General features: G+C 45.2%; 1 protein-coding gene across 1 annotated transcript in view; it reads right to left on the bottom strand.

The window, feature by feature from the left end:
* LOC126283959 (aldo-keto reductase family 1 member B1-like) overlaps positions 1-19,231 on the bottom strand; it is an 82,345-nt gene extending 63,114 nt beyond the window's left edge. The window contains exon 1 of the mRNA XM_049982399.1: positions 19,130-19,231. Within this exon, the coding sequence (XP_049838356.1) occupies positions 19,130-19,204 (75 nt within the window). The 5' untranslated portion in view covers positions 19,205-19,231. The remainder of the gene's footprint in view (positions 1-19,129) is intronic.
* Between the last annotated feature and the right edge of the window lie 489 nt (positions 19,232-19,720).

The raw sequence follows: 19,720 nt of genomic DNA, 5'->3' as shown, positions 1-19,720 counted from the left end.
GATGAAATTTCGAGTGACGCCTTCCTGTGAGACAGTCTACTAACAAATTAACAATGTAAAGGTAGATCAGATGTAACTTGAGTTCAGAGATAAAGCATCGATAGCAATTGAGATATTTACATCAATTAAATTAACGAACGACGGAGCTGATGTCCCGTGGTACACAAATCAGGTCAGAACACTGTTGGATAAGAAACGAACAAAGCAAAATTCAAACGAACCCAAAATCCCCAAGATTGGCCATCTTTTACAGAAGCTCGAAATTTGGTTTAGCCTTCAATGCGAAATGCTTGTAATAGTTTCCACAATGAAACTTTATCTCGAAATCTGGCCAAAATCTAAAGAGACACTGGTCCTATGCACAGTATGCTAGCGGCAGGGCACAATCAGTGCCTTCTCTGGAAGAAAGCAAGGAAATACTGTCGACGAGAATGCTGCTAAAGCACAGTTACTAAACACAGTCTTCCGAAATTCTTTCCCCAAAGAAAGCGAAGTAAATGTTCCAGAAGTCGAATCGAGAACAGCTGACAACATGAGTAACTTACAAGTAGATATACTCGGAATAGTGAAGCAGCTTAAATCTCTTAATAAAAGCAAGTCTTTCAGTCCAGATCGTGTACCAGTAGCTCCATTCTTAACAATCATATCAGCCGCTATGTCGACGAAAGAACCGTACCCGAGGGTTGGAAAAGTTCCACAGGTCACACCAGTATTCAAGAAAGGCAATAGGAGTGATCTACCTAATTGCAGGCCCATATCATTAATCGATAAGCGTCAGGATTTTCGAGCATATATTTTGTTCGAACATTACGAATTGCCTCGAAGAGAACGGGCCACTGTCATCTAGTCAACGCGGTTTTAGAAAACATCGTTCTTGTGAAACACAACTAGCTCTCATTCACACGAAGTGTTAAGTGCTGTAGGTAAGGGATTTCAAATTAATTTCGTATTTCTAGATTTTCGAAGTCTTTTGACACCCTTCCTCTTCAAGCAGCCTGTAATCAAATTGCGTGCTTATTGAATATCGTCTCAGTCATGGACCTAGATACCAAATTTCCTGTCAGAAAGGGCACAATTCGTAGTAATTGACGGAAAGTCGTCAAGTAAAATAGAAGTGATTTTTGAGGTTCCCCAGGGTAGTGTTACATTCCCTCTGCAGTCCCTTATCTTTATAAACGATTTAGGAGACAATCTGAGCTGCCGTGTTAGGCTGTCTGCAGATGATGCTGTCGTTTATCGTTTAGTAAAGTCATCAGGAGATCAAAAGCAATTGAAAAACGATTTAGAAAATACACTCCTGGAAATTGAAATAAGAACACCGTGAATTCATTGTCCCAGGAAGGGGAAACTTTATTGACACATTCCTGGGGTCAGATACATCACATGATCACACTGACAGAACCACAGGCACATAGACACAGGCAGCAGAGCATGCACAATGTCGGCACTAGTACAGTGTATATCCACCTTTCGCAGCAATGTAGGCTGCTATTCTCCAAGGGAGACGATCGTAGAGATGCTGGATGTAGTCCTGTGAAACGGCTTGCCATGCCATTTCCACCTGGCGCCTCAGTTGGACCAGCGTTCGTGCTGGACGTGCAGACCGCGTGAGACGACGCTTCATACAGTCCCAAACATGCTCAATGGGGAACAGATCGGGAGATCTTGCTGGCCAGGGTAGTTGACTTACACCTTCTAGAGCACGTTGGGTGGCACGGGATACATGCGGACGTGCATTGTCCTGTTGGAACAGCAAGTTCCCTTGCCGGTCTAGGAATGGTAGAACGATGGGTTCGATGACGGTTTGGATGTACCATGCACTATTCAGTGTCCCCTCGACGATCACCAGAGGTGTACAGCCAGTGTAGGAGATCGCTCCCCACACCATGATGCCGGGTGTTGGCCCTGTGTGCCTCGGTCGTATGCAGTCCTGATTGTGGCGCTCACCTGCACGGCGCCAAACACGCATACGACCATCATTGGCACCAAGGCAGAAGCGACTCTCATCGCTGAAGACGACACGTCTCCATTCGTCCCTCCATTCACGCCTGTCGCGACACCACTGGAGGCGGGCTGCACGATGTTGGGGCGTGAGCAGGAGACGGCCTAACGGTGTGCGGGACCGTAGCCCAGCTTCATGGAGACGGTTGCGAATGGTCCTCGCCGATACCCCAGGAGCAACAGTGTCCCTAATTTGCTGGGAAGTGGCGGTGCGGTCCCCTACGGCACTGCGTAGGATCCTGCGGTCTTGGCGTGCATCCGTGCGTCGCTGCGGTCCGGTCCCAGGTCGACGGGCACGTGCACCTTCCGCCGACCACTGGCGACAACATCGATGTACTGTGGAGACCTCACGCCCCACGTGTTGAGCAATTCGGCGGTACGTCCACCCGGCCTCCCGCATGCCCACTATACACCCTCGCTCAAAGTCCGTCAACTGCACATACGGTTCACGTCCACGCTGTCGCGGCATGCTACCAGTGTTAAAGACTGCGATGGAGCTCCGTATGCCACGGCAAACTGGCTGACACTGACGGCGGCGGTGCACAAATGCTGCGCAGCTAGCGCCATTCGACGGCCAACACCGCGGTTCCTGGTGTGTCCGCTGTGCCGTGCGTGTGATCATTGCTTGTACAGCCCTCTCGCAGTGTCCGGAGCAAGAATGGTGGGTCTGACACACCGGTGTCAATGTGTTCTTTTTTCCATTTCCAGGAGTGTATATCTGTATGGTGCGAAAATTGGGAATTGACCCTAAATAATGAAAAGTATGACATCATATACATGAGTGCTGAAAGGAATCCGTTAAATTTTCGTTAAACCATAAACCAATCAAAGCTAAAGGACGTAAATTCAACTAAATACCTAGGAATTGCAATTACGAACAGTGGAAATAATATTGGATAGAACACAGAAAATGTTGTGGAGAAGGCGTTTATTGGCAGAACGCTTAGAAGATCCATTAGCTCTACTAAAGTGACTGCCTGCACTACGCTTATCCGTCCTCATTGCAGTGTGGGATCCTCACCAGATAGATTAACGGAGTACAGTGAGAAAGTTCAAAGAAGGGCAGCACCATTTGCATTATCGAAAAATAGGGGAAAGAGTGCCACGGACACGATACAGGATCTGGGATGACGTACAAAGGGAGAAACGACCATCACATAAAATGAGGGGAATCAGAGCTCGCACAGAAAGATAAAGGTGTTAGTTCTTTCCGCGAGATATTCGAGAGGGGAATAATAGAGAATTATTGTAACGGTGGTTCGACGAACCCTCTGCCAGGCACTTAAGTGTGATTTGCAGAGTACCCATGTAGATGTAGATGTATGACCTTTAATTATTTTCTGCTTTACTGTGTTTTTAAATTCGCTGAAGTACCTTATATACGCACATCAGAAGAAGTTTAGCATCACCTCGGTTCCGAGAGTTCCGGAACAAGTACAGGAAATTGGAATAGAGATCAATATAAACATCACTTCCGCCCATTTTATTGCTCATGAAAACCACACATTGCATGTTGTACCACTATACAGCGAGACCTTCAGAGGTGCTGGACCAGATTGCGATACACACCGGTAACTCTAATACCCAGTAGCACGTCCTCTTGCATTGATGCATGACGGTATCCGTCGTGGCATACTATCCAAGGCACTGTTGGTCCAGATTCTCCCACTCCTCAACGGCGATTCGGCGTAGATCCCTGAGAGTTGCCGGCCGGTGTGGCCGTGCGGTTCTAGGCGCTTCAGTTTGGAACCGCGTGACCGCTACGGTCGCAGGTTCGAATCCTGCCTCGGGTATGGATGTGTGTGATGTCCTTAGGTGAGTTAGGTTTAAGTAGTTCTAAGTTCTAGGGGACTGATGGCCTCAGATGTTGAGTACCATAGTGCTCAGACCCATTTGAACCTGAGAGTTGTTGGTGGATCACGTCGTCCATAAACATCCCTTTACAATCTATCGCAGGCATGTTCGATAGGGTTCATGTCTGGAGAACATGATAGCCACTTTAGTCGAGCGATGTTGTTATCCTGAAGGAAGTCATTCACAAGATAAGCACGATGGGGGCGCGAATTGTCGTCCATAAACACGAATGCCTCGCCAACATGCTGCCAATATGGTTGCACTATCGATCGGAAGATGGCATTCACCTATCGTACAGCCGTTACGACGCTTTCCATGAACACCAGCAGCGTACGTCAACCCCACATAAAGCCACTCCAAAACTCGAGGGAACCTCCACCATGTTGCACTCGCTGGACAGTGTGTCTAAGGCGTTCAGCCTAACCGGGTTGCCTCCAAACACGTCTACGACGATTGTCTGGTTGAAGGCATACGCGACACTCATCGGTTGAGAGAATGTAAAGGCAACCTCGAGCGGTCCATTCGGCATGTTGTTGGGCCCATCTGTACCGCGTTGCATGGTGACGTGGTTGTTGCAAAGATGGACCTCACCATGGACGTCGGGAGTGAAGTTGCGCATCATGCAGCCTACTGCGCACAGACTGAGTCGTAACACGACGTCCTGTGACTGCACGAAAAGCATTATTCAACATGGTGGCGTTGCTGCCAGGGTTACTCCATAATCCGTAGGTAGCGGTCATCCACTGCAGTAGTAGCCCTTGGGCGACCTGAGCGAAGCATGTCATCGACAGTTCCTGTCTCCCTGTATATCCTCCATATCCGAACATCGCTTTGGTTCACTCCGAGACGCGTGGACACGTCCCTTGAGAGCCCTTCCTCGCACAAAGTAACAACGCGGACGCGACTGAACCGCGATATTGGCCGTCTAGGCATGGTTGAACCACAGACAACACAAGCAGTGTACCTCTTTCGTGGTGGAATTACTGGAATTGATCGGCTGTCGGACCCCCTCCGTCTAATAGGTGCTGCTCACGCTTGGTTGTTTACATCTTTGGGTGGGTTTAGTGACATCTCTGAACAGTCAAAAGGACTGTGTTTGTGATACAATATCCACAGTCAACGTCTATCTCCAGGAGTTCTGGGAACTGGGATGATGCAAATTTTTTTTGATGACAATTGTCCAATTTCGAAATAACGGTACATTACAGTTATTTAAAGGCCTAAAATAATTTTTGTAGCAATTCAGAGACTATTAAATGTTATATGTCGACCTTTATATTAAACTGTTTTTATGATTGCTTACGCTTGGTAGCTGTAGCCTAGGTTTATACCTAGCAAAACACAGTAGTAGGGAATCTGCACCGCACTGCTCTGGATCGATGATAATTGGAGCTGCTGCGCGAGGGTTAAGATTCTTCCAAATAAATCTTCCTGGCATGTGATTTTCTTGACAACGTATTATATGTGGTCATTCCGTATTAGATTGCTCTGGGTGGTTAGTCCTGGGTTGTTTGCATTTCTTACCAGTAATTTATCGGTAACGGTGTAATCGAACAGTTATGTATCTCTTCACCAGTACCTGGAGTGATCGTCTGGGGTGAGATTTTGTATGACAGCAGGAGCATTCTCGTTGTTATCCCACGCACCCTGAGTGCGATTTTGTTTCAGTCTCATGATTCGAGCTGTTGTGCTGCAATTCACGAACAGCATTCCATGGGGTGTTTTCCAACAAGATAACGCTCGCACTCATACCGGTGTTGTAAGCCAACAAGCTCTACAGCAGGGCCGGCCAAAAGTTCTGCACGCGTGCGGTGCTCCTGCACATGTGCAACTTCCGGGTCAGCGTGCACGCCGCAGCCGTCAGCGTTCATGTAGTGCATGGTTCTACGCACAGATGTCGCTTTATCCACTTGCTGGGATACTCTGTACAGGCGCGTTCTAGTGCTCTTTCCACAGCTTGCAAGCCAACCATGGGAAAGTATTTCGCGTATCAAACATTTAAAATACTGTCACAGTCTACCCAATGAGACGTCTACTTTTATGTTAACAGTTTAACCCAGTAAGACAAATAATACAGTTAACAACCGTGGGTTTTTGTTAAGGAAGCAGGAAGCTTGACTGACGGCACGTAAATACGTGTAATGTTTTTGATCTAGTATTTAAGAAATGGCTCTGAGCACTATGGGACTTAACTTCTAAGGTCATCAGACCCCTAGAACTTAGAACTACTTAAACCTAAGGACATCAAGCATATCCATGCCCGAGGCAGGATTCGAACTTGCGACCGTAGCGGTCGCGCGGGTCCAGACTGTAGCGCCTAGAACCGCTCGGCCGCATTTTTTTTTTTTAACTCATTTTGTTCGCTTTCGTTCGTCGCATCTGCTCGGGGCGGACGTCGTAAGAAATCCGTTTTAAGTTCGTTGTTGATCGATTAACTCAGTTTTTTTTATTACAGAGGGCAGCTAACCCTCTGACCGAACACGCTGAGCTACCGTGCCGGCATGGCCGCCTCGGCCGGCTCTGGTATTTAAGAAAAAGAGCACTTAGTGACTTCCAACGAACCTTATTCGTAATTTCAAATAACATTAAACTAATGCAAGGTTTCCTGTAACTAATTCTCGGTGCCCTCAGTTACACCCACATCATTTCTGTCTCACTGACCTCTGAACAGAATGATAACCGCAGACCTCTCGATGATCACCTGTTATTTCAATACCATTATTGCTATATCTTTCATCAGTTACGTCTGAAATCTGCACAATAACCGACAATTAGATGAATGTTATGTTTTATCGACTTCAGCTGAGCGTAGCTCTTCACACAGTTAAAAAAAACCTAAATGTAAGTATACATTGGAACAATCGGTTTAATGACCAACATTCCTGATAATAATGTAACATGAAGCAGAATGAGGCAATAATGCACAGTTAGTAAACAATAATTTTTAATTGGTTGCAATGGCTGTGAGCACTATGGGACTCAACTGCTGTGGTCATTAGTCCCCTAGAACTTAGAACTACTTAAACCTAACCAACCTAAGGACACCACACACATCCATGCCCGAGGCAGGACTCGAACCTGCGACCGTAGCAGTCGCGCGGTTCAGGACTGAGCGCCTAGAACCGCGAGACCACCGCGGCCGGCAATTTTTAATTATGAAAGGAATAAATCCAAACACGTTTATCACTGGTCATGAGAAACGATAATCGAGTTGATGTGTCTCTTCCATTTTCTTAAGGACATTTAATTTTGCTTGCCGTTCTTCACTGTTGAGTACACTACACTCGTCTTTGTGATATGTATTGTAGTGTCTTTCAATTGAAAACTTACGCTGGCCGCCCTTTATTCGGCGGCACAGCAAACGTTGTGAGTTTTCACCAACGGCTACAAAAAAGAATTGCAGTTCCTAGTCATTTTTAAACGACTGAGAACATAGATCTCCCGTCCTTTGCTTTTTCACAGTACTTGCCATTTCTCAGTACTTCTCTGTTAAGGTTACGGTTACCAGGGGTAAACGAGACTGGGTATGTTGCGCTCTTGCTTGTACCACAGGGAAGTGGAGCCGCCGCCGTTCATTTAGACACATGTCTAATAACAGATGTCGCTTTCGCTCGCTGTCGCACATGTGCAGCCCTTCCGCACGTCTGCACACTGTGCAGCGTTTGGCCGGCCCTGCTCTACAGAGTGTCGACATGTTGCTTTGGCCTTCTCGATCACCAGATCTGTTTCCAGGCAAGCACAGTAGGACGGATGGCAATTCCAGCGTCATCCACAAACAGTATTAACCAATCCTGTATTGACCGACCAGTGGAACAGGGGACGCCTGACACGCGTACAAACAATGCATGTACGTCTGCATGCTCGTAATTAACATTCTGGCGGTTACACCAGTTATTAATGTACAAGCATTGCACATTTGCAACGGCTTATCTCGCGCTTACATTAACCTGTGATCTTGCGGTGTTATTCACTTAAATGTGTTACCTAGGCAAATGTGTTCCCGAAATTTCATTACTCTACATTAATACATAATTTTTTGTCATGCGATTTTTTTTTTTTTTTTTTTTGTCAGTGTATAAGGTTGTTTTCAGAGCTCTATGGTTTTCAAAGTACTTCTTGTACAAATATGATTGATGAATTAATGGAATTGTAAACTCACCAAATTTGTATACTGCACTCTGCAAATGTTCCATGATCACAACTCTAGTCATTCGACGGTAGTCAACTTCGTTCCACGTCTTACGCGGCAACATTCTGTCAGTGGTCATCATTGTAGCTCTGGCCATTTTTTTCAGCTGTTCCAGTTCTCATGACAGTGGGGGTACATAAACAGGGTCCGTAAAAGGAAAAGTCGCAAGGTGTTAGGTCAGGTGACCTGGGGGAATATGGGAACACACATCCCCGCCACTACGGACAATCCAGTGGTATGGAAGTTTGTCTTTTAGGTAGGACGGACAAAGATGCTCCAACAAGGACGCTCCCTGTGTTGTTTGAAGACGAAGTTTTCGGAATTAGCAGGGAAGGGAAGCGGCCCATACAGCTTCATCTGTGACACTCCACAGAAAACATTAACCTTCGGCAAATCTCGTTCATACGCGACAATTTTATGAGGATTTACGATGCCCGACACTCTCACGTTGTGGCTATTGCCCTTTGCAGATAAATGAAAGATTGTGTCTTCGCTGACTATCAGCTTGGAGGCAAAATGTTCTTACTCAAGTGCTTCTTGCATTGTGATGCAAACGTGAAGGCGCCGGCTATAATATTGCGGCTTTAATTGTTGCACGAGCTGCAATCAGTACAGTTGGAAATGTAGCCGCCGTCGCAAAATCTCCCCCAGAGAACTCTGCGGTAGTCCAAGTTCGTGGCTTGCGCGGGCAGTTGATTTGTTTAGACTGCGTAAGTCCTCGGTCTTTCCACGGTCGCATTCGCACACTTGGTCGATCGGTACTTTCTGTTTACAGAGACAACCATTGACCCTAAACTGTCGATACCAGTGCGCAATCCTCTGTTTGCTTCGCGGTTCTTTTCTGTAATTCCTTCTGAATGCAGGCTACACTGGCATAACAGATAAGCGTCTCGCATATTCCAACGGCCAAAAACTCTTTTCTTTTTTTGTCACCGTTTTGTCGAGGCACTACACTCGTAACGTCAACTGGTAGACTCAATGCAATTTTGGCTATTTTAAGGCTCTATTCGTGCATCAATAATATTTATACATGTAATATTTCAGAAAATATAGAAGTCTGGAAACGAACCAATCATTTACACTAGCCTTATACTGTAAACAGTAGTGGTCATGCAACAGACTCTTGAGGTCCCCTGCGCCTGTCCGTTTCGTCCCTTTATCAGATGTAGAAGATTGAATCCGGAATTTGGTTGCAATAATTACACGTCTATTGTCTGAAACTGATAAACAATAATTTACTCAAAAAATCTCCATTTCTGTTTACCCATTTCTCCCACCTCTCCGGCAGGCTATGAATGCTAAGCCTCAAAAACAGTTCCTCTTTTGAAGCGAACCAGTCAGAGAGCCACTTCCGTACATTTTCATTCGAACTGAAGCAGTATTCAGCGAGAGCGTTTCCCAGTGATGCAAACAGATGATAATCGGACGGAGCCAATTCTGGTTCAAAAGGCTCTGAGCACTATGGGACTTAACTTCTGAGGTCATCAGTCCCCTAGAACTTAGAACTACTTAAACCTAACTAACCTAAGAACATCACACACATCCATGCCCGAGGCAGGATTCGAACCTGCGACCGTAGTGGTCGCGCGATTCCAGACTGTAGCGTGAACCAAGTCTGAAGAATAAACCGCATGGCCTAGTATTTCCCAACTGAACGTCTTGATCGTTTCTCTGACCCTTTCTGCTGTGTGTGATGGGCGTCATCATGGAGAAATATGACTTTACGTTGCCTTTTTCCATATTCCGGTAATTTTTCACTTAATGCTTGATTTAAATCGATCATTTGCTGTTGGTACCGATCAGTGTTAACGGTCTCAACAGGTTTCAGCAGCTCATAATAGATGACACCCTACTGATCTCACCAAGTACAGAGAAGTGTCTTCTTTCCAAAGCGATTTAGCCTTGCAGTGCATGTCGATTGTTTGCTTGGATTCACTCATGGTTTACGACGCTTAGGATCCTCAAAATGTATTCGATGGAGAAACGACTTTATTTTTTATCTGGCTAGCAGCATTTCACAAGCGGTCTTTCGATTTGCTGCTGTCTTTCATTCAGATCATGTCGTTCCCATTTTCCCACTTTCTGCACCTATCTCATAGCTTTCAGCCGAAGAGAAACGGCTTTCTGTGTCACACTCAATTGCTCCGCGGGTTTCCGTTGAGTTTGAGGATCATCTTCATCCAATAAGGCCTGCAATTTGTTGTCTTCGAAATTTTTCAGTTGTTTCCTGCGCTTTTCGTTTCTCACGTCAAAATCACCAGATCTGAATTTTTCGAACCAAATTCAAATGGCTCCAAGCACTATGGGACTTAACATCTGAGGTCATCAGTCCCCTAGACTTAGAACTACTTAAACCTAACTAACCTAAGGGCACCACACACATCCATTCCCGAGGCAGGATTCGAACCTGCGACCGTAGCAGCAGCGCGGTTCCGGACTTAAGCGCCTACAACCGCTCGGCCACAGAGGCCGGCGTTTCGAACCACTCGAAACACTGTCGTTTCCCAAAAGCATGTTCGCCGAAAACATTCGATACGATTCTGCAGCAGTTTCCTTCAAATAATAACAGAAAACCAATGCTGTCCGCAAGTCGTACTACACAAAACTCGACATGTTTACGGGTTGGAAACAGTTACCGATGTATGGAATTGGATTAATGTGTGTTGATATTCGTCGTCAGCCGTTACAGGAAGCAGATGGCGCTGCAGACGCGGTCTTACGGGCCCTACACTGACGGCTAGCGCCATCTATAGGGAAATTCCGGTTTCATACTTCTACATCTGGTAAGAACGCCGTGTTTTCCATCTCCAAGTAAGCCAGGAATAAACTCGCAAATCCCTCTCGATACTCGATAAGCTCGTATTTTGTTCACTAAGCGAAAGCACGTAGCAGCATCGAATGGCCTTCGAGAGTCAAGAAACAGAGCATCAACCTGGATGTCGTCGTCTATGGTGGTTTGCCTGTCATGGACGAACGGAGCGAACTAAGTTCCGGAAGATCGCAGTTAGCAGAATCCTTGTTGGTTATCATAGATGAGATGTTCGTTCTCCTAACGGATCATATTGGCGGATCCCATTTCTGAGGAGATCGGGGCACAGTTCATCTCCCAGTGAAGCTCACACATGGGCGGTAGGTCATGTCTAATGACGTTTAAGCCGGCCGGCGTGGCCGAGCGGTTCTAGGCGCTACAGTCTGGAACCGCGCAACCGCTACGGTTGCAGGTTCGAGTCCTGCCTCGGGCATGGATGTGTGTGATGTCCATAGGTTAGTTAGGTTTAAGTAGTTCTAAGTTCTAGGGGACTGATGACCTCAGAAGTTAAGCCCCATAGTGCTCAGAGCCATTTGAGTCATTTGAACCAATGACGTTTTAATATTTTATTGTTTTTTTTATGGACAGATTGTGGATGTATAGTATGAACATTCGATGAATTTTCTTGGTTGTATTTATCAAGCTGGGGAGTTTTTATCTTTTTTCCTTTCTTTCACCTTTTTTTCTGTGTTTATTTTAATACTGATTTCCGTGTACAAAGATATTGTGCATAGCACACAAACGTGTTGAAATTCCTTGATAGTAAGAAAGCTATTCATGCCCACTAGATCAGATAATACTGTTTCTCAGTAATGAGTTTTACGTCGTCCACTGCTTTTCTTTACTCTTGATTAGCAAGTAGGAAGCACGAGCATAGCCTGCTCACTAAAACATTTGTTTTATTTACGAGCGAAACATCTGAAATGTCATGAACACAGTTATACCGTACAGTAGCGTGGGATTCCTGATGTAGCATATATGTTCTATATGTTTTTAGAGTATGCTTCCTGCATATCACTGTTCTAACAATTGATACTTTGTAATTACGGTTGTTGTGTTGACGACGTGTGGCAGTGATGCTGTGGTATCCAATTTCGTTTTTATCCCAATTTTCTGTTTTTGTTGTGGGTTATTGCGAGCACCCGTCTGGCAGGCGTGTAGCGTGAGCGCATTGACCACTTTTGATAGTGTGTTCACCAGCGAGCTGTAATTCTTTCTGTAATTAAATTGTTTCGATTGTGTACAGAGACCATAATGAGCAACGAAAGACCAACTGTGAAGTGTTCTTGCTCGCTACGAAGCTGATCCCGACAACTTTCTGTCGAACTTCGTCACAGGCGATGAAACATGAGTGCATCACTTGGAACCAGTAACAAAACGGCAATCCGTGGAATGGCGCCTCACCATCTCTCCTCCGAAGAAAAAGTTCAAAAGAGCATCCCCAGCCAACAAATTCATTGCGACGGTTGTCCGGCACTCTGAAGGTGCTATCCTGCTTGATGTCCTCCCTCATGGTGGCATAATCAACTCTGCTGTATTGCGGTACCCTCAGGAAACTAAATAGACGCCTTCAGCGCAATCGTCGCCACAAATTATGCGAGCTGACTTCTCCATGACAGCGCAGGGCGTCGCACAAGTCTGCTGCACCCGAGAAAGTTCACAGAGCTTCATTGGACTGTTCTTCCTCATTCACCTACACTCCGTAACTCGCGCCTTCAAACTTCCAGTGTTGCTCCTCAAGGATCGCTTTATAGCGTGCAGCAGTGCTCCATATCAACATTTAATATGACAGCCGTGATAATAAACACACGAAGCATACCCGACTTATGTGCTTGCTTACACGCAGTATAATAGGTCAGGGGTGTGTCGAACCTCTTGTTCTAACAGCGGGACAGTGGTTTGCGGCACTGTTATCTCGATAGTATTTGATCAGATGCCATTCATGACATGTCGCTGAAGTTCTCTTAGAAGCTTGCTTCAAATGCAACAGAAAAAGTATATAGCTCCATTAGAAAAAAAAAAGGTCGATGTCGTAATTTGGCGACTATAAACGATAAAAACTACATACGATGTACATTTATTCATTCCTCCATATTTTAAATCATTCTGGATACATTTGTGGTTGGCCTGTCTTAACTGTTTCATCCTGTATACACAGGGCGTCCCAGAAATGTTGCGACAAACTTCGCCGGGATGCAGAAGGTGTCCTTAGAAACAAAAAGAGGATAGGAACCGGTGCCCAGAAACGTCATCCAACGACGCTACAGAGCGTCGATGTTACAGGCGCCGGAGCCTGCCACATGGCCAACACCCCCTTGGCACCAAACGTACCTACGTACAGTGATGGACCGTTAAGCGGAACGCCTCGCACTTTTCTATTCTCCCGCTTCAACCTAGTCCCGCGGTTATGGAGGGTCAGCCGTCGTTAATCGGATTTGGCATGTTAATGTTTAAGGGGTGGCCAATGCCCTTCTTGCCGTCACACCGTACCCCTGGGACGGAATTAGTGTACCCCTACTGTCTGCATCGAGTGTAATCCATGGAATAGTGCGAAAGTGTTCAGATGTCTGCGAGCCGTGTAGCTGAGGCGGAAATGGTGACCAGCCCGGTATTCACCTAGCAGAATGTGGAAAACCGCCTAAAAACCACATCCAGGCTGGCCAGCACATCGGCACTAGTCGTTAATCCGCCGGGCGGATTCGATCCGGGCACGGCGCGCCTACCCGAGTCCAGAAAGCAGCGCGTCAGCGCTCTCAGCTACCCTGGCGGGTTGCGCGGAAACCCTCGCAATGTTGTTTTGTTATCCAGCGATCTCGACTGACAGTTGCGATCGCCAGTGAAGAAGATCTAGCTAGCTACTGTTTAGACAGGACTTGGCCCCCATGCACTCGACGCGTGTTCCCTTGGTCGATGACGAATTAGGACACAGGTTTCAATCGGCAGTTTCTTTTTCTCGTGTATACCGAAAAACGTTGAAGATTTTAGAGGGTTACAGGAGAAAAATAAACAGTGGATGGACGCCCATGTCCGAAATCATTATCCACCGAGGCAACAGAGCGTCGCATTCATAGGAGACAAGGCTTGTCTGTTATGCAGCAGCTAGCTCCGCCTTCTTCACTGACGATCGTGGCGGTTAGTGGTGATCGCTGAATAGCTAACATTGAGAGACGTTCGGCCTACAGTCGGTCAGCGTACAATGTCACGTTAGCTGCCGTTGGATTGGCCTTGTAGTAGACGCCAGCGCCTATAACTTAGACGCTCTGTAGTCACGGAATGACATCTCTGGACACAGATTCCTATCCTCGATTTGTTCCTGAAGTCACAACATTTCTGGGTACCCAGTGTTGACGGAAAGCGAGTGTTTCCCGTTACAAACAAAATAATTTTTAATGTAAAATTGTAGGTGTCCATTTAACAGAGTGCTCCAAAATTAGTCTCCTGTGAAATACGTTTTTATCGATATCTATCAAGAGGGACAGCAAAACACGAGGAATACCTGATATTCCAGCAGCGACTCGCCATACAGCAGTTCTGCTCAGTCGTTGCTGAGGTACTGGTTATTCTTCGTATTTCGCTGTCCCTCTTAATAGATATCGATAAACACGTACATCGCACTAGACTAATTTGAGACGGCTCTACTGAATGGGCACGCAAAATTCCAGTTCAAAAATCATTTTTCTTATAATGGGAAAGAAATCGACGGTTTTCGCCAACACTGGGCATCACATGAAAGACGGTATGAGCACTATTTTTCGGGGGACTAACTCATTGCTAAAACTAAATTGCAGATATCTGACGAATCAGCAGAGAAAATGCGCCTGACAGCTCTTAGACGGAATGCTCGGTATTTCGCCAGGCTAGGAGAACTGTTCGCAGGTACATCTGAAGACGGTGTTACAAGCCTTGACATCTATCATGTTGAAATAAATTCATTTAATTGCAGTCTGAGGCGAATTTGCTCTTACTCTCTATCATACGGCTGCGTTTCCACGGTTCTGTCAACAGTTGTTGCTGTTGTGGTCTTCAGTCCAGAGACTAGTTTGATGTAGCTCCCCATGCTACTCTATCCTGTGCAAGTTTTTCCATCTCCCAGTACCTACTGCAACCTACATCCTTCTGAATCTGTTTTGTGTATTCATCTCTTGGTCTCCCTCTACGATTTTTACCCTCCACGCTGCCCTCCAATACTAAACTGGTGATCCCTTGATGCCTCAGAACATGTCCTACCAACCGATACCTTCTTTAGTCAAGTTGTGCCACAAACTCCTCTTCTCCCCAATTCTGTTCAATACCTTCTCATTAGTTATATGATCTACCCATCTAATCTTCAGCATTCTCCTGCAGCGCCACATTTTGAAAGCTTCTATTCTCTTCTTGTTCAAACTGTTTATCGTCCACGTTTTAATTCCATACATGGCTACACTCCATACAAATACTTTCAGAAACGACTTCCTGACACTTAAATCTATACTCGATGTTAACAAATTTCTCTTCTTCAGAAACGCTTTCCTTACCATTGACAGTCTACATTTTATATCCTCTCTACTTCGACCATCGTGAGTTATTTTGCTCCACAAATAGCAAAACTCATTTACTACTTTAAGCATCTCATTTCCTAATCTAATTCCCGCAGCATCACCCGATTTAATTCGACTACATTCCATTATCCTCGTTTTGCTTTTGTTGATGTTCATATTATACCCTCGTTTCAGGACACTGTCCATTCCGTTCAGCTGCTCTTCCACGTCCTTTTCTGTCTCTGACATAATTACAATGTCACTGTCAAGAATGGAAAGTTTAAATGGTTCAAATGACTCTGAGCACTATGGGACTTAAATGCTGAGGTCATCAGTCCCCTAGAACTTTAAGAACTACTTAAACCGAACTACCTAAGGACATCACACACATCCACGCCCGAGGCAGGATTCGAACCTGCGACCGTAGCGATCGCGCGGCTCTAGACTGCAGCGCCTAAAACCTCTCGGCCACTTCGGCCGGAAAAGTTTAAATAGAGAGTGAGAAAGCGAGAGATGGTGATGCAACCACACAGCCGTCTTTGCTTGTACAGGAACTACTCGCGGGTAGATCACATAGTGACAACGACAGTACGTCACTTTCGCACTACTCTTTAACAAACATTGTCTGTTTTATACATTGCGGCCGCGAAGTCTCTCAACAGCGGCGAACTCCGCATGCCTCGCTTTGCGGGGCGCGTAAGGTTGGTAGCACATTCGTGTCAATGTATAAACTGAGGGCCGGGATTGACTGCTGATGTGACGACGTTCGTTTGTTGGGCGCTCAACATTGTGGTCATCAGGGCCCGTACAAGGTCCAATCTTTCCATTTCCAGTCTCGCCACTACCCGACTGATGATGAGGTGATAAGGACAACACAAACACCCAGTCCCCGGGCAGAGAAAACCCTTGACCGGGCCGGAAATCGAACGCGGGACGCCGCGATCCAGAGGCAGCAGCTGCTGTAGGTTGCAATTATGTTGGGAGATGGGGATCAACATTCTCGTAATTAAAACAATGAAATTCATTAATTATATTAATTACAATTAAATAGACCGTACTCACTAATATTACAGTAGGTGCTGGAATTGTTTTCCTCTTTCTACATGTCTACATTAATTTGCGAACACCATTACCAGTGTTTCACGTGTAATCGAATGCTGATAATCAATTTTTCAGATGGTTCAAATGACTCTGAGCACTATGGGACTTAACATCTGAGAACATCAGTCCCCTAGAACATCGGACTACTTGAACTTAACTAACCTAAGGACATCACACACATCCATGCCCGAGGCAGGATTTGAAACTGCGTCCGTAGCGGTCACGCGTTTGCGGACTGAAGCGCCTAGAACCGCTCGGCCACACCGACCTGCTAATAAATTGTCTGTCGTTCATCTACTGTCTTTGGGTTACTTTGATACTCAAATGTTTTAGCCGCACCAAAAAAAAAATAATAATAATCGGGCAGAGACATATCCGGTGGCGCAGTAATTACTCTGTCTTCAAAGATTTCATTTAAAAGTGGTGAGAATTCGTGTTCTGTATGAGCAGTTGGGTTGTCTTGTTGGGAAAATGAATGACAGACTTCACTTTCATTTAGCAGGGTAATAAATAGGCAAAGGTAGATCCGGAGACGCAGTAATTACTCTGTCTTCAAAGATTTCATTTAGAAGTGGTGACAACTGGTGCGCTGTATGAGCAGTAGGGTTGTCTTGTTGGGAATATGAATGACAGACCTCACTTTCATTTAGCATGGTAATAAATGCATAAATCATCTGAGAAAAATAGACATCGGAAGTGACAGTAGTATCCTAAAAGATCGGACCGATAACTCGCGCTCGCGCTATGGCAACCCACAATCCGTTTTTTGCTGCTTGCAATGGCGCTTCTCTGAATTTTCGGATGACCAAATTAGTGAATTTTGGGAATTAGTGTAGCCAGACAGGAGAAACGAAGCTTCATCAACGAAAAAGGTTCGATCTCAAAAACCAACGCCATGTCTGTTAACAAATCGCCGAATCAATTCGCAAAAGGGTACTCGTTTCGCATGATCCGTACAACGTAATTGTTGCACAGCAGTATTTTTATATGGCTACATCCCCAGATCTTTGGTTACGGCCGTAAGTGCTGTCGTACGAGACTCTTTGGCCTCTTGCAATAATCTCCTCACTTACTTTCTTGGACTCCATAACATGATGTCCAAAAAGTGGTCAAGATTTCGTTCTGTTGAGGGGGGTAGGACGTCAAACTGGCCGACTTGGAGCAGGAGAGGCACCCCAGGCCATTTTAATTTCCACTGTCTCTACTTTTACAAATAAGTTCATAAAACTTTGTCAGCATGACCAGGAAGCGTTCAGGATTCACGCTCATAGCAGTGGTAGTTCCAAAATATAATAAAATATATTTTTTCATGTGAAATGTTATCATTTTTTCACTTACTCTAGGCTGCATTCGTTGCTATAGGCACACTTTTGTTCATAAGTAAGGGATATTCTTCGATGAATTTTGCACAGCATTCAAACTATACTTACAGGTGTGTGAAACTCTAGAATTTTCCAAATCTATTAAAAACTGTGCTAAAAATTGAGATAATTAACCAAAAAATTTGAGTTTTTTCTAAACATGAAGTTTAAAATGTAACAGCTCATTCATTTTTTCATTAATTAAATAAATTCTAGAGTTTCATACACCTGTAACTATGGTTTGTATGCTGTGCAAAAGTCATCGAAGAATCTCTCTTACTTGTGAAGAAAAGTGTACCTATAGCAACAAATGAAGCCAAAAGTTAGTGAAAAAATTATGAAATTTCACAAGTAAAAAAAAAAATATTTTTCTATGCTTTTGACCTTACATAGCTATGAGTTGGAATCCTGAATCCTTCCTCGTCGTGTTAGCAAAGTTTTAAGAATTTATTTGTAAAAGTATAGACAGAAGAAATTAAAATGTCGTGAGGTGCCTCTTCTGCTCCACGTCGGCCCGTTTGACGTCCTACCCCCCTTAAAATTGTGGGTCTACCATTTCGTAATGCATTATGAACTAAATCTGTCGTCTGGAATTTGCGAATTAAATCACGTATAGTGTCACGATGTGGACACCTCGAGCAGGAAAACGCACTTTAAACTGCTGCCTCTCATGCTTCGTAAGGATTTCTCCTGCACGTAAAACATCCACTAAAAACGCTCTCTCTGCAATAGTTAGCCCCTCACTCCACTCAGCTTACATAGGAACTACTGAACAACACAATTAATAGCCGCAACGCCTACGCAACTCTACTATCCCCACCCTAGCACTGCAGGCGCACGGAACACATGCAGGCGAAACCTGAATTGTGCTCCCAAACCTACCCGCCCCGCAAGCCGAGACACGGGAGGCTGGCCGCTGCGGAGAGACTTGGCGGACGCACGGTACATCAAGCTGATAGAGCAACCTCCAGTTATTGTAATCTGCCTTTGTCACTCACTGCTGGAAACATGATTGTTCATCCTGTTGTGCTGTCACAGTCAATAAATATGTTTCAGTTAAGTATAACTCCAGCCCTGAAGCCACTTATTGACTGAACGAACTTTAAAAATTGTTTACAAGCAGAGCAAACAAATTTTTTGCATCTCTGATGGGGTACAGAGTAGCAATACATAATTGAAAAGTCTCGAAAACACATAAAGAAAGGTTCTCGACGAGTATTAGGAGGAACACCTAGCCATATAGCAAACAGTTACGATTTTTCTAATACTGGCAGAACACTTTCTCGTTTATGTTTACCTGCCACGTGCCGAGACCGAGGGCCGGTATGTCCCTCCCGTTGTTGAGCTTCACAGTCGGTGCGAGCGGAGGCATGTCTGCGGCGGAACTGCTGAGTACTAACTGACCAAGAACAGCTGATATCTGCGAGACTGTGCCCTCCACTTCGAGAGACGTGAAAGGAGCAGGGAGGGAACAAGATAGGAACAGATAAGTTCAGTACACGCTCAGCACAAGGAGAGAGTTTAGATTAGAAATCGTTCAGTCATCTTTACATGCTGCACTTGATGTAGTATCGAGTAACAAATACCAGCGGATAAATACTCCTACCGGAGCACAAAAATGCGGTTATGCTCCTGTCTGACTGAAAAGTGGGATACCAGCTGCCTCATTTTACTTTCCTAAGGACCTTCAAAAACGTTCCCAAAAAATATGGCATGCCAACGTATTCGCCCTTTTTTAAATGTATAATTCACCTCAAACTCCCACAAGCTGCTCTTATTGTAACTCACTCACACCTAATAGTCTAGTTTGTAACTATATGTCGTTCATACCAATGCACTCCCAATTGCCCTTTCTTGTTTTATTTTATTTCATTCAGACGTCTAGTTC

Source organism: Schistocerca gregaria, chromosome 8 (assembly GCF_023897955.1).
Source record: "Schistocerca gregaria isolate iqSchGreg1 chromosome 8, iqSchGreg1.2, whole genome shotgun sequence".
NCBI classification, from domain to species: Eukaryota; Metazoa; Arthropoda; class Insecta; order Orthoptera; family Acrididae; genus Schistocerca; species Schistocerca gregaria.
The sequence above is the reverse complement of the archived record's forward strand: the minus strand, read 5'-3'. Positions and strand labels throughout refer to the sequence as shown.